At 60.2% G+C, this 14,921-nt stretch overlaps 1 protein-coding gene across 2 annotated transcripts; it reads right to left on the bottom strand.

Moving 5' to 3' along the window:
* Positions 1-4,751: 4,751 nt before the first annotated feature.
* ADSL (adenylosuccinate lyase) lies at positions 4,752-13,562 on the bottom strand. Of its 2 annotated transcripts, XM_056797395.1 has the most exons (14): positions 11,711-11,980; positions 11,115-11,258; positions 10,282-10,485; positions 9,594-9,638; positions 9,166-9,245; positions 7,440-7,611; positions 7,307-7,353; positions 6,699-6,789; positions 6,242-6,311; positions 6,003-6,150; positions 5,833-5,923; positions 5,560-5,649; positions 5,299-5,475; positions 4,752-5,038 (listed from the first exon to the last, which is right to left on the bottom strand). In XM_056797395.1, exons 1-14 carry the CDS (start codon positions 11,963-11,965, stop codon positions 4,952-4,954), a joined length of 1,701 nt encoding a protein of 566 aa, XP_056653373.1. In that variant the 5' UTR covers positions 11,966-11,980; the 3' UTR covers positions 4,752-4,951. The 2 variants fall into 2 exon arrangements, with proteins under 2 accessions (XP_056653373.1, XP_056653374.1); XM_056797396.1 differs by lacking the exon at positions 11,115-11,258 and having other exon boundaries at positions 11,711-13,562.
* Positions 13,563-14,921: the final 1,359 nt, after the last annotated feature.

Genomic DNA, 14,921 nt, shown 5'->3' with positions numbered 1-14,921 from the left:
ATTAATGTTTTTTTCCACTTATTTAGATTTCGTTTTAATTGTGTGAAGTGTTTTGTAGTTGTGTTCATATAATTCCTGTGTTTGTCTCTAAGTATTTTATATTGTCTAGGGCGATTTTAAATGGAATTCCTCTTTCTAATTCTTGCTGCTGAGATGTGTTGGAGATATATAGAAATGCTGATGACTTACGTGGGTTTATTTTGTATTCTGCAACTTTGATAAAATTGTTGATTGTTTTGGCTAGCTTTTTGGTTGATTCTCTAGGTTTCCTTAAGTAAACCATCATATCATCTGCAAAGAGCAATAACTTGGTCTCCTCCTTGCCTATTTTAATACCTTCAATTTCCTTTCCTTCTCTCATTGCTACTACTAGTGTTTCCAGTACAATGTTAAATAGTAGAGGTGATAATGGGCATCCCTGTTTCACTCCTGATCTTATTGGGAATGCATCTAGTTTATCCCCATTGCAGATGATGTTTGCTGATGGTTTTAGATATATACTGTTTATTATTTTTAGGAAAGTCCCCTTTATTCCTATTGTGAATTTTAGATTTACTCCAGCCTGCTTAGTCTTTAGAATTTTAGCAACCAGGAATGTATACACCCCTAATTAAGGATTAACTGTAGGGGAGGATGGCAGGTGACCTGTGTGTGCTAGCAAGTGACAAATCAGAAACTGACTGACCCCCTGGGCTGTCCTAAACCACCATTGGTACATGTGAGACACAGGAAGTGATGTAAAGAACTCCCTTTATATTTCACATCATTCGGGGGAGGGGGGTGGTGGCTTTTGCAGCTTTTTGTGGTGGTCCTTGACTTGAAGGGATGGAGTGTGGAGGCCTGAGACTGCTTCCCTTAGTCAACACATGGTGAGTGTTAAGGCTGACTTCCCTTTCCCTTGACCTTTCTGAAGGCACCAGCCTCCAAGGAGGCCTCTCATCTTGAAGGAGGCCTGGTGGCTGGAAGCTGAGCTAGACTTCTGGGAGGGCCCCTTGGCTAAGGCCTCTGAACTCCCCCTGGCTCAGGCCAGGCCAGATCTTCTGGTAGAACTCCTCCTTTGCTTATTCTGTCAAATAGTTTGTATAGTATTGGGATTAGTTCTTCGTTTGATAGAATTCACTTGTGAATCCATCTGGTCCTGGGGACTTTTTCTTAGGGAGTCCTTTGATGGCTTGTTCAGGGAGGGTAATTCAGAAGAAAAAGGGGGCATCTCCAGCTAGACACAGGGTACCCAGCCCTCCTCAAACTCTCTGGCTTCTGCCCAGAACCTCCTTAAAACTGTTCAGGCTTGGAATCCTTCCCTGATTCTCTCCTCTCTGACCCCTCCATTCCCTCCTACTACCAGCCCCCTGGCCAGGCCCTGGACCCACCCATCAAAGAGGCTTCCATTGGCCTCCCTGCCTCCACCTGGTCCTTGGGGGGGGGTGTGTGTGCTTCCCATACACATGTGCAGATCTGAGCAGAGGATCAAAGCTAGCCAAGAGGTGGCTGGTGAGGATCACTCTCTCCATTTAGGTGTCTAGCACTAGGGATTGGGGACCACTCAGTAAGGCAGCAGCCCCCAAGAGTGCAGGTAGGAGCTTAAGGAAAGGGAGCACCCCAAAGGGACTGCAGCCAGATCTCTCAGCAAGCCTGGGATCCCCACCGAGGCAGGCAATAGACCTCCAGCAGGCCTGGAGGAGGCACCGCTAAGTGCTGGAGATGGGGGAGAGGAAGAGGCAAGGCCCACCCTCGAGGTGGCAGCTAAAGACAAGTTTGAGATGCAGGCATGAGGGGTAGCGAGAAAGGCTTCCTGGAGGAGTGGCGATCCAGCTGGGCCTCAAAGGCAGCCAAGATGAAGAGGGACAACCCCAGAAAGGCCCAGAAGCGAGTCCCAGGAGGGTCTTGTGTGCAGAGCTGCTCAGCCCCTGGACAGGCTGACGGGGCTTTGTCTGCAAACTGGGCATGTGGTAATAGGGAGCCACAGGAGTTTTGTGAAGGAAGGAAGCAGCAGGAACAGGATCAAAGGTGTTTTAGGAAAAGCGCTTTTGTGGTTGCATGGAGGATGGAAAGGAGTGACACGAGGCAGGCAGACCTCCTCCCCAGCCCGCCCCCAAGCAGCCTATGGCAACAGTTTAGGGGTGAGGGCATGGGGCACTGTTGCAAAAGTGAACTCCACGGGCCTTGGAGCCATATTGGATTGGGGGGGTGGGGGGAGCGAGAGGAGTCTAGACTGACTCCAAGGGTGGGAGCCTGAGGGAGGAGGGGGCTGCTGCCATAGTAGCAGGGAAGGTAAATCAGCTGGGGAAGAGGCAGGTGTAGGGCAGGACACAATCTGCTGGCATCCAGTGGGAGTTGCCCGAATCCCCAAGTGTGGCTTATGAGGGAAGAGTGGAGAACCCCAAACAGATCTGAAGGCTGAGATGGGCTGGTCAGAGATGCTGGAGGACAACAAAAAGGCTTCAAGGAGGGAGTGGTCGCCCCGTCCAGGACTGCAGGAAGAGCGATGAGGAGGGAGAGGCAGATTTGGTAGCCCAGCAGGAGCTAACTTTGGAGAGCTTTTGGTGGACGGCAAGAAGCAGCAGGAGGCAGACGGGGAGGCGCCCCAGGTGGGTGTTCCTGCTGCCTCTTTCCTTGTTGCCACCCCCAGCCCTCCAACATCTTCCAGGGCTCTTTGGCTTGGGATCAGACTATCTCAAGTCCTTTGCGATCCGCCCCTTCTATTAGGGCTCCCTTCGTGCAAGGGGAAGAAGAAAGGGAGACTCAATTTTGTTGCTGCCCACCCCATTCCCCTAATATGACCAACCCAACTGTAGCCCCAACAGCCCGTTTCTCTTCCTGACCCCGCTTTTTGCAGCACCTCACCACGCCTTTGCCGGCCTTCTCCTTTGGCCTGGAGTGGCTTCCATCTTCCATTTGTTGTTTGGCCTTTCAGTCCTGTCTGACCCTTTGTGACCCCATTGAAGGTTTTCTTGGCAGATACTGAGGGCCGGCCATTTTCTTCTCCAACTCATTTTACAGATGAGGAAACTGAGGCCAACAGGGCGAAATGACTTGCCAGAGACTGGATCAGAACCCTGGTCCTCCTGGCTCCAGTGCACCCTCTCTCTCCCTGGTGCCACCTAGCTGCCTCACGACTATCAATACTAACAGCCCCATTGAACATGTCGCACACTCACTAGAATACTAGAACATCCAGCTGCTTTCCATCCAAGCCTCTCTGAGCCGGTGTTGTCTGAACAAACTCTAATTGCTATCACTGAGGAAAATTCACTTCTTCTAAGTAACAGGGCACAAACGGAAGCCCGGAGCGTGCAGCCTGGGCCGTGCGCTTGCGTGGCCTCTCTGCAGGAGCTTCTCCGGAGGAAGGGCTTGGGCAGGCAGCTCAGCCTCCTCAGGGAGGTCTTGTTCCAGCCTGCCCCACACAAAGAATCCTTGCAATGCTCCGATGGGCCCAGAGCCCAAGGTCAGCCAAGATGGCAGCCCCATACTTGGACTCCCAGAAGCGTTGGCCCTGGTCCCCTTGGGGAGCCGCCTTATGCCTTCCCCTCCGCCCCAGGGTACAGGGTGATGGTGAGGCCTGTGGGGGCCGCCACAACGTTCAACAAGACACACAGGAAGGCCCCCAGGCCCCTCCCCCGACCAAAAGCCAATTCCCATGCTTGGAGCTGGCCCATTTGGGATTACAGGCCCCGGGTCTAGACAGGGTCAGGGCTGGATGGCTGCTCAGCGTCTCAGCATTGGCAGGGATTTTTGCCCTCCCTCTTTGCCTCTGGGCCGGGAGGCCTGTTTGGCCACTCCTTGTATCGACTCATCTAGTAAGTAGCCATTCCTGGAGGGAAGGGGTTCTCTTCATTCGGCTCCCCAGCCCTCAGCCCTCCCCATGGTGGGTGCTGCTGCCTCCTAAGGAGCCCACGACAGTTCCTGTCCCTGGGAGTTTGCACCCTAGCTCATGGTATTCAGCAAAAACCAAATTTCTGCCCCCATTGCTGGAGGGGTGCCTTCCCTCCTCCCCCTCCCGGGGTCCCTGCCTGTAGCAGTCCACCCCTAGCTATGAGCAAGGGAAACAGTATGTACAGATGGTCTTAGAAGAGAGCATGCTCAGTCTTGTGCTTGGCTGGGAAAGCCTCTGACCCTTGACCCCAACTTCCCAGGTTAGGCGGGAAAACAGGTTTCTTTGTGTTCACCTGGTTAAGAGAAACCACACCTATACCTTGTGGGTAACCAATGATAATCATCCCTAGGTGGTGTGTATATTTGCATATCAAAGAGATTAAATACAGCCGCAGCAAGCTCCGCCCCTCTTCCTCACTTGGATCTCAGCTCCCACTGACTCTGTCCTTGCTTTAATCCTTCTCTATCTCTCACCTGGGACCTGGCCTTCGGCCAAGCACTCTCTCTTCTCCATCATCTCTCCGACCCGTGTGGTATTAAGTTTGGATCACTGGACGGTACAAGCCTTCGGAGCAGTCCACTGATCGGGGTATTGCTGTGGCTCCTTGATAATCAATAAGGCCTGCATTTCTGACTCATTCCTGCCACCTCATATCTCTAACTTGGCTCCGCCATCCCCCTCGCGGCATCCAAAACGTCTATCCTTCCTCTCTCTTCCTACCTTAAAGCTTCTCTCCCCTCGGGAAGCTTTACTGCCAGAGGCCCCCACTCTGGGTCTGACTTCCCTCCAGGGCTGGCCGCTCTGCAGTTCTTGGTACCTTCAGTGCCTGGGCCCAGAAGACCCCCAAAGCGGCCTGTGGAAGGAGCTGGGGCCGGGCGACAGGAGCAGCGTTTATTAGATGGAGCAGACTTGGGAGAGAGAAGCCCCCCCGGCCCCCACCCCCACGTTCTTTCCTGCACTGAGAAGACCCAAGGCCCCACAGAGGCCGCTGCCCAGACAGGAGGAGGCCGGCCTGCTGGCTGGTGTCCAGGCTCGGCCTCCCCTTTTTCCTGCCAACAAAAGGCTCTTCTGGGGCCTCTAGAGGCTCAGCTCCACCTTCCCGGCCAGCTGACCCTCATAGGGCTTTAGCAGGGGGCGCACCTCCTCCTGCAAGAACTTCTCCACCTGCCAAATAGGGACACACAAGAGAAGGGAAGCTGGGAACCTCCAGGCTGGACGGTCCACTGCAGCCTGCCATTGGCAGCACCCCTGGGTTGAGTGACCGGTCCAGGGTCAGGCGAGCGTCCGAGGTCACCTCCCGTCCCCCGAGCCATCTGGCTGCCCCTCACAGCAGTCACGGACAAGCTTTTGGCCTGGGTGCCCTCCTCCTCCAGGATGTCCCCGGAGGATGCTCCTCTGGCCCCGCATGGGGAGCCGGCACCCACCTGCTGGGCAGCACGGCCCGTGAAGGAGGAAGGATCCAGCAAGTGCTCCAGCTGCCCGTGGATGGGGCCGAAGTAGGGGTCCGCCCGGATGCGGGCGATGAGGTCATTATCGCCCCCCTCCTGCTTCACCACGGCGGCCGCCTCTTGGGACAGCACCCTGATTCTCTCGTGGCAGTCCTGGGGGAGAGAGTGCCGTCAGGGCAGCCCCGGCCCCCGTGGCTCTGCCGGGTGAGGCCCCCCAGGCCCGAGGGTCCCCCTCACCTGTCGGCTGCCTCCCGCCTTCACCACGGCCATGATGATGTTCTCTGTGGCCATGAAGGGCAGCTCCTGGCGGATGCGCCGCTCGATGACCTGCGGGAGACGGGCTGTCCTGGGCCGGCCGCCACCCTCCTCTTCTACCCTCCCAGATGCCCTCCCGCCTCCAGGCCTGGCTCCACCCACGGAGCCTCTGGCCAGTTGCCTCAAGCTGCTCGGCGTCTGGGCAGTTGGGGCACAGTGTGCCCCAGGGGCTCTGGGGACTCCCCCTCCCCGTACCTTGGGGTACACCACGAGCCCCTCGGACACGTTCTGCAGAGTGCTCAGGATGGTGTCGGCAGTGAGGAAGGCTTCGGCCAAACACAGGCGCCTGGGAGAGAAGCCGGCCTTTACCCTGCTGCCGCCCTGGCTCCCCCCACCCCCGCCAGGCAAGGAGGCCGCGGGCTGACCTGTTGGCGCTGTCGTCCAGCGTCCGCTCGAGCCACTGCACGGAGGCTGTCTGCAGCGGGTCCAGCACGAGCGTCATCAGGTGGCGCGCCAGGCTGCAGCAGCGCTCACAGCGCATGGGGTTCCGCTTGTAGGGCATCGCGCTGGAGCCTGCCTCGGGGGAAGACGAGAGGACGTCGGGGGTCCGGGGGGCGAGCCCAGATGCCCCCTCCCCCGCGGCGTCCCGAGAAGAGCCACTCACCGATCTGCTGCTTCTCAAAGGGCTCCTCGAGCTCCTTGAGGTTGGCCAGGAGGCGAATGTCGGTGCAAATCTGGGGGGAAATGGCAGTGAATCGCCGCAGGCCCGACTCGGGGGGCCTGGCTGGGAGGGGGGGGTTCTGTGGGGGAAGATGGCCGACAAAGGAGACGCCCCGCGGGGAGAGGCCCAGACTGAGCCCACTGCATGGCTGAGCCTCAGAAGGGCTCTCTGGGCTTGGTGCCAGGCCGGGGTGCCCCCCAGAGGCATCCGCAAAGGGTCACATCATGGCGAGGGGCCTCATAGCCAGGGAGAGGCGGGTTCAAGGACCGTCTGCTGCGTGCCGGCCGCCTGGGCTCCTGGGGGGAGGGGGAGGGGATTGGGAGCGCACTGACCACAGCAGGACCGGCCAGGCGGCATTCTGGAAGGCACGAGGGGGCACCAGACCCGGGGGGCCACACACCTTGTGGACGGATGCTCCCAGGCTGGCGAGCACGGACAGCGCCTCGATGTCCACCTTGCGCGTGTAGGTCTGTCCCGTGATGATGAAAGCGCTGCGCACAAACAGAGAGGCCTCAGCGCCCCCCCACGCCCAGGGCTGCTCGTTAAGTGGGGGCGCCGGAAGATGTGGAGCCAGAGCGGGGATTGGTCTTAAGGAAGGGGGTGAAGGGCCTTGGGACCGGGAGGGGGGCCGATACAGGCAGCGCCCGCCTGCCCCCGGCAGCAGGAGGGCCGTTGAGCCCCCTGGGGGTGGTGGGGGTCCCTCGGGCACATCTCTGGAGAGAAGGGAGCCCAGGCAAGCCTCCTGGACATGCTGGCTCTGGGCAGCCTGGGCCATCCCCAGACCCCGTCGATTCTTCCTTCTCTGGAGAAAGACGAAAATGGGCCCGGCCAGAGGCGACCCCAAGAGAAGAGCTGGAGGCTGGGAGGCCAAGTGGCCTGCGGGGTCAGCCAGGCAGCTGGCCTTCTGATGGGGGAGACAGGGCGGCCGGGCCGGGGACAAAAACAGGGTTCAAGCCTGGCGGAGACTCCCCAAATGGAGGCCCGATGCCGAGGGCCCCCTGGGCGTACCGCTGGAAGCCCGCCTTTTCGGTCACCATCTTGTCGAGCTCTTCCACCTGGGGCAAAGGAGCGACCTGTCAGGGGGAGGCCCTGCCGGCCCGGGGCCGCCCCTCGGTGGGCATGCAGCGGCCGGCCCGCCTACCTTCCCGTGGTCTCCCTCGAAGAGCTGCAGGAAGCTGGCCTGGGTGCCCGTGGTGCCCTTCACGCCCCGGAAGCGCAGGTCGTCTCGGGCCCGCGTCAGGCGCTCCAGGTCCATGCACAGATCCTGGATCCAGAGGCAGCAGCGCTTCCCCACCGTGGTCAGCTGCGCCGGCCTGAAGACAAGCACAGGAGCAGGAGAGGGTGAGCTGGGGAAGGCCCGCGCCAGGGACGGGGAGCAGCACGCCGAGCCCCCGCCTTGTCCTCTTCGCCGGCAGGAGTGGCCAGACCGGATGGAGGACAGGTGGGGGAGGGGTGGAAAGCGGCGCAGCTTCCCTGACTTCCTCGGCTGGGGAGGGCCAGAGAATGAAGATGGGATGCAGAAGAGGATCCGGCCAGGCGCCGCGGGCCACACGAGGGGAGGAGGAAGGAAGCCAGCAGCCTCGCGGCTCGCCCGGAACCCCTTCCTCCTCCCCTCGTGCCTTCCGGCAGGTGGCCGCAGACCTCTTTCGCTGCCCGGCCTGAGCTGGGAACCTGGATGGATTTTGGTGGCGGCGTCCGGCCAGTCTCCGGGGCCTCTCGGCCCTCCCCGCGTCCTCTTCACGTCTGCTTTTGCCTCTCGGGCTCCAAGGCAGAGGAGCGCGGCGACGGGGCGCCCTGGGACGTGGGGCCTCGCTCTCCCGCGCCACCTCGATGGCGATGGCGTCTCCACGTGTCAGACCTCGCCTCCACAAGCCCCGGATGTCGGCTTCCTGTCAGGCCCGAAGCTGGAAGCCCCCGTGACGGCTCCATCTCCCTCCGCATTCATCGACCGGAGCCCCAGCTTCGTCCAGAGCCGCCCCGGTTACTACTTGTCCTCATCCCTGACTGAACTCGCTCTCGGGCCACACAGCCGCGTCCTGGGCTTCCCACCTGCCTTCCTCCTTGGCTGCCAGGCGCTTCCCACCACCTCGGGGCTCCCATGGCGGCCAGGACGAGACAGAAATGCTTCTGCAGGCCTCCCCTCCCTCGTGACGAGGCCTCCCGGACGCAGGCACAGCCGGTCCTCGCGGCTGACCCCCAGCAGCGTCTGTGTGTTGGGCAGCCCCGAGGGATTGGGGGCGCCAGAGCAGGGGAGCCCGAGGAGGGCCCCGAGCCTCTACGGACAAAGCGGCGCAGTCGGGACCCCGAATGGCCACGCTGCGAGGGTGCCGCGTGAGGACAGAACAGAGGAGGGGCTTCCCCGTCCAGCCTCGTCCAACGACTCTGGGAGAAAAATGGGATGGGACGGACCAAGGAGCTTTGATCTGTGTCTTCTGAATGGCCGCCATCTCTAGGAAACGTGCCTCTGCCTGGCGCCACCCCTCCGGGATCCCCTCGGCCCGTGGCCGAGCACCCCAGTGAAGCCGGCTGTTCGGGCTCCAGGGCGCGAGAACGAGGCCTCGGCCCCTGCGTGATCCCCGTCACAGGAGGGCCGTCGGAGAGGTCACCCGGCCTCCCCGGAGAGGGAGCCAGGCAGCCCCTCGGATCCTGAAGACGCACCCCCCCCGCAAGGCTGACAAAGGGAATTCTCGAAAACAGAACCCCTCGGAGCGTCCCCGCCATCTTGGCAGGCGGGTCCTAGAGCCCCCGCGCTTTGGGTGAGAGAACGCAGCGGACGCCAGTCCCCCACCGGCCCCCGTTCCCAAAGAGCCCAGCGTGTGCTCGGCCCCAGGGACGCCAGGCCAAAAGCGGGGAGCCGCGCCACTTACTGGAAATGCGTGAAGCCCAGGGTGGGAAGGCCGGCGTGCTCTGCAGCAAAGTCCGCTAGTCGGGAGATGACTCGGGCCAGCTGCGAGAAAGGGGGCCGCCGGTCACTGCGTGCCTCCCCCACGGGACCCCAGAGGCCATCCGGGCGCTCCCCCCGCGGCCAGGACGGAGAGGGACGCACGGCTCGTCCCTGAGCCCAGGCGGGTCGCCAGGCCCGGGCCCGCGGCACGGATGGCCTCCCCCAGTGTCTGTTCAGGCCGGGCAGGCCCACAAAGGCTCAGGCCTTGGCCCAGAAGCCCCCTGGCCAGCCTGTCTGAACCCTGGGCAGCGGGCGTGGGACTTTGGCAGCGCAGGCTCGCTTCCTGTGGCCGGCCCTCTTTGGACGGCGCCCGCCCGGTGCCCGCCTCTCCCCTCCGTCCTCCCGCCTCACCTTGGGAAGGAGCAGCTCGAAGGCCTTCTTGAGGGTGATCAGGTCCTGCAACGAAGCAGAGCGAGGCCGCGAGGCCCCCCGTCAGCTCCTGCGGACCAAGCAGGAGTCATGCTGGGGGATGACCGACTCCGGGAACAGAACCGGCCGACACGGGTCTGTTTTGGACCCTTCCTCAGTTCTAGACCTGGACTAAGTGCCGGCCGTGGGGGCAGGGCACTCGCCCAGGGTCACCCCGATCAGCTCAGGCTTGCTTTGGGGAGGCAGCCGCCGCTACCTGGCCTCCCTGCCTCCCTGGCCCTGCGCCTGGCTGCACTTCCTGGGAGATCCAAGGAGGCGACTCTCGACAGAGAGAAGAGGAAGGAGGCTCCCAGCACGTGTCCTGTAGACAAGGGGACCCCCTAGAGACGGGGAAGGCCCCGAACAGCGCTGTCCAGGGGGCTCAGGGAGGAATGCTCGGAGCCTGCTGCGCCCACAGAGCCCCCGCTTCCCCTTTATTGGCTTTGGGGATGGTTAACAGCCGTCTGCTCCACGGGCGACGCGGGACACCCTAGGGCTTGCCCGGGGTGGGGGGGTGGGAAGTCTGTCTCGAAATTTAACGAGAAACGGTTAAAAAGCCAGTGACATCGGATGGCACCCCCCATGGGGGATTAGAGGAGGATCCGCACTCGGCCCCCAGACACGCCGGTACCGTGTTATCTCCGACGTAGCAGGACGTGGCGCCCAGGTGGATGATGCCGGCCGCTTTGGGACAGCAGTGGCCGAAGGTGTGGACGTGAGCCATGACGTCGTGCCGGAGGCGCTTCTCCTCGTCGGCCGCCATCTTGTAGTCGATGGTGTGCAGGTTCGCCCTCATCTCGTCGAGCTGCTCGTCGGTGATGGGCAGGCCCAGTTTCTGCGGGACACGGAGAAGGCCGCTGAGGGCTCTGGGCCGAGCCCAGGAACGGGCAAAGGTGGGAGTGCTCGGCGCAGAGGGCGGGCGGCTTGTGCCGAGAAAACAGAACGGTAGGACTGCAACGGGGGCTCCGAAGCTACCCCCCACTTCTCACCTGCCAGGCCAGGCGAGGGGGACGAAGTGTCCCCAGCTGTGGGGGCTTTGCTTGGGGACCAGCGAGGCACTCAGCCAGTGACTGGCCAGGCAGGCCCCTCCCCGTCAGGTCCTGGGGGGGGGTGAATGGGGGGGGTCAGAGCCTCAGGAGGCTCTACTTGGTGCTCTGGGCCCTCAGGGCCCCCCCAGATAAGGAACCTGAGGCCGCTCCTCCCCCCTCCAGAAAGGGAAGGGCTCGGCCTGGGGCCACACCAGAAGAGCCTGACTTCTCCTGACAGTGACTGATGGCGGGCAGGTGCTGCCCTACCCCGACAGAAATAGAGCCTGACCAGGCAGCCCAATCGGGGGAAGGCGGGGTGTTGGGGGCCCCTCCGGGCAGCGACCTATCTGAGGCCACACAAGCCTGGGCTGAGACGGGGCACCTGCTGGGCACAAGGGGGTGCGGATGGACACCCTGGCGGTGGGGTGCTTCGTACCCAACAGGCCCTCATCGAGGCTCGGGCCCTGCCAGGCCGGGCTTCAGGGTCTGGAATCTGCCTGGTGCGCCCCTCCACACATTTGCTCCTTTTCCTCTGTGTAAAGCTGCCTCCAAGGGCTGCTGGGCCCGGAGCCGGGAGGTCCTGGGTTCAGATGTGCCCTCAGACAGGGGGGACCCGGGCCAAGTTCCCAACCCCCCCCACCACCCCCCCCCGGCAGAATTTTAGGGCAGGAGGAAAGGTCATTCGGGGCCTTCGGCGGGACTTCTGCGCTATGGGGGAATCGCAGAATTGACCGCAAGGACGGGGGGATCCTCGGAACGTATCTGGAGTCCCGGCAGGCCTAACTACGAGAGAGAGGGCGTATGAAGGACGGGGACGGGTAGGCACAGGCTGGGAGGGAGCAGGGCACGTAGGTAGGAGCCACCTAGGACGACCCCACCCCTTTAAAAAGAGAAATGGAGATAAAGGTGGGGGGAAGGGGGAAAGGACACGTGGGTCGTGGCAGGGCCCCAAAGTTCCGGGCCTCCTCGCTCGGATAGGAGGGCGCGCGTCACACGGACGCGACGCGGGCTCTGATTGGCTTGCCGCCTCACCTGCTCCGCCTCCGCCAGGAAAAGCCACAGCTGTCTCCAGGTCTGGAACTTGTGCGCATCGCTAAAGATGAAGGCCATCTCCGGGCTGGCGTAGCGGGCGGCCAGCGGCGAGCGGTACGTGTCGTGGCCGGCCATCTCGCCGCCACCACAGCCATTGGCCGCCATCAGAACCCCACGCTTTCGAGTCGCAGAGGAAGAAACCCAAGCGCGGTGCCGGATTACTCCGCCCCGACGCTGTTTGCGACGTGACGTCATGGGGCGGGCTTCTGCCACCTGACCGTGTGGGAGGGGCAAAGCCTAGGCCAACCGTGTGGATCAGAGCGCTAGAGAGCCAGCCCCTTTTCCTTAAGCATTCGGGACTCGGCGCTTGCCCTTTAGGGCCCGAGCACTCTTCCTAGAGACTTTCCCCCGTGTTAAGCACACACCCGGCCCCTTTCTGCGGACTAGCTCCGCGAGGGCCCCAGTTCCGACCGTCGAGCCCCTCCTTTTTGGGGGAATGGTCCGGCCAGTGGGTGCTTGGTTTCCGCCTTCGGTTGAATGCTACGCTCTCCAGCCCCGGAGCCACCTGGCTGCCCGCAGAGCAGTGGTTCGTTTCGGAGGGAGGGAGGGCGGAGGGATTTCAAGGAATCTCCAACCTGCACTTTGCAGTACCCCTGGGGGCTTTGGCACTGGAGACGGAGAACCACGGAGCCCAGCAGCCTTGCTGAGGATCACCCTGCCAGGCAGCTCCTAGACGAAGCACCTACTGTGCCAAGCACTGCAGATACAAGGAGGGCCAAAGTTCAGTCCCCACCCACACAGCCCAGGCGGGCTTCTTTCTGAGACCTCGGGCTGAGCGAGCGGAGGGGAAGGACATGGGCCGCCTGCCCCTACGAACCTCAGACCCGGCCTCTTTGCTCTGCTGGACCCAGGCTCTTTTCTTCTACAGCTTCCCATAAAACACGCCTCCATGACCTACTTTCATTCCCTTTCTCTGTAGTGGCCGTGATGGTTCAGTTCCTATTTGGGGTTTTCTTGACAGATTCTGGAGTGGTGGGCCATTTCCTTCTCCGGCTCATTTGACTGATGAGGAAACGAGGCAAGCAGGGTTAAGTGACTGGCCCAGAGTAGGTGGTGAGATCTGAACTCAGGAAACAGTCTTGCCGCCTTTGGATCGGGGCTCTCCTTGCTCCTAACCTTATTCTTTGTACTTCCTGTGATGTTCTTTCCTCCGCCCTCTTCCACCGCTGTGTGTTCCTTCCCTTTCCAATCCCTCGCCTTTGCTGACACCGCTAAACCACACTAGGCCCCCAAAGTCTTACCCCCTTGCTGCATCTCAGCTCAAATGGGCTAGCCCTGAACCCTGGAGGAGTGTGTTCCCCCAATCCACCCACCACCAAGGCTGTTCTGAACTGCATTCATGCCTCCCCCAAGCCTCCCTCGCTGCCACTCCCTGAAGCCCCTGGAGCTGAGGGCTCCTTGGCCCCCTCTCCCCCAAGCCCCTTGGCATCTTCCTTGCCCGGCTTCACTCCCATTTCCCATGACCCTTCTCTTTGCCTAGGCAGCCCCTCTACATGCAGGGGCAAGATTTCCCCTTCAGTCCTTCCCTTGATCTGAGCTGTGACCACTCCACAGCACTCAGCACAGTACCTGGCACACAGTTGGCACTTCAGTTTGACAAATTAAATGAAAATCAAAGTACAGCCCAGGTGATTGATGGCTGTTTGAGGATCAGAACTATAAAAACTAATCTATGGGGCGATGAGACTTGGCTGTGGCTGCTTGAGAAACCTTTCCGTCAGGCAAGGAGAGAGGGCTCTGATTTCCTTTTAAACCCTTTCCTTCAGTGTAAGGGCTAGGCAATGGGAGTTAGATGACTTGCCTAGGGTCACATAAGATTTGAACTCAGGACCTCCTATGTTTAAGAAGTCTGGCTCTCAATCCACTAAGCCACCTAGCTGCACAAGGGTCATTTGCCTCCAATCTTGGACATTTATGAGCTGAAAAAGTGAAAAATGAATCAGCAGCATTGAATACAGAGTGAAATGGTTAGAAAATAGGTCTCTAGCAGTTCCAGATCAGGAAAGACTTTGTCAAGAAGATAACCCTCAATCTAAGTCTCCCGCCCCCCCCCCCCCTTTAAGCCCTTTCCTTCCCTAGAATTAATACTTTGTGTTGTTTGCCAGGCAGAGGGGAGGTAAAGGCTAGGCAGTGGGGTTAAAGTGACTTGCCCAGGGTCACTCAGCTAGGAAATGTGTCTGAGATTAATTAGATTGGAGCCCAGGTCATCCTGACCCCGGGCTTGTCACTGCCAACCAGTGAAGGGAAGAAGGGTTTTGAAGGATCCACACTTTCTTATCCCATAGGTCCTGCAGTCTAGTCCCATGTTAGTGAAGGTACAGCACACGTGCAGAGCGAGCACTTGGGGGTCCCCCACTTCCCAGCACCTAAGGATATTTTTTGCATTCCCCACCCCTCTGTCCAGCTGTCCAAAGCAAGTACTTTCTCCCTCAGCTCTCTCTGGTAATGTAGGGCTCACAGACTGCTTGAATTTGCCTTCTGGGCACTCAAACTCAGTTTGCCAGTGCTGGTCTAGTCTTTCCCCTTTGACATGAGTTCATCTAGTCTTTCCCCTTTGACATGAGTTCAAATTCTGCCTCACTTAATAGCTGTATGACCCTTTTGCCTCAGTTTCCTCCTGTGTAAAATGAGCTGGAGAAAGGAATGGCAACTCCCTCCCCAGTCTCTTTGGCAAGAAAACTCCAAATGGGGTCAATGAAGAGTCAGACATGACTGAAAGGACTGAACAACAATGATCGCACAGCTAATCTATTCCCCTGGTGGTGTGACACTGAAGCTCAGGGGAAAGAAAGATCTGGGAGTCTGTGTGCAAGAAATCATAATTCAACCCACAGGGGCAAACGAGGATCCCGAGCCTGCCAAGGGGACCGAGGAGGGGTCACTTGTCTAAGTTAGAGCCAGGAGAGCGCCGGTGGGGCGGAGAAGGCTGAGAACTGAAGTGGCCATCAGGGCTGGCAAATGAGAGGCAAGTTGAGGCAGGGAGTCAGACTAGGACAGGCAGAGGCTGGAAAGGAAAGGGAAGCAGCAGGGGCTGAAAACCGTCTCAATGGAGTCTAAACTCTTCGCCCGGCTTCTCTACTCTCTGGGCCCCTTTGGTCCTTGGGGGCGATGTCTCTCCTCCATCTCTGGGCAGCCCCAGTCTAGAGCTCAG

This window comes from Monodelphis domestica, chromosome 5 (assembly GCF_027887165.1).
Source record: "Monodelphis domestica isolate mMonDom1 chromosome 5, mMonDom1.pri, whole genome shotgun sequence".
NCBI lineage: Eukaryota > Metazoa > Chordata > Mammalia > Didelphimorphia > Didelphidae > Monodelphis > Monodelphis domestica.
Note: the sequence above shows the minus strand (reverse complement) of the source record. Positions and strands in the feature narration are given on the sequence as shown.

Coding starts and splice junctions, on each gene's coding strand:
- ADSL (XM_056797395.1), bottom strand. CDS start 11,965: ATGACGTCACGTCGCAAACAGCGTCGGGGCGGAGTAATCCGGCACCGC. Junction 6,151..6,241: donor CTTTGAGAAGCAGCAGATCG/GTGAGTGGCTCT, acceptor CCCCCGAGGCAG/GCTCCAGCGCGATGCCCTAC. Junction 5,039..5,298: donor CGGGCCGTGCTGCCCAGCAG/GTGGGTGCCGGC, acceptor CCTATTTGGCAG/GTGGAGAAGTTCTTGCAGGA.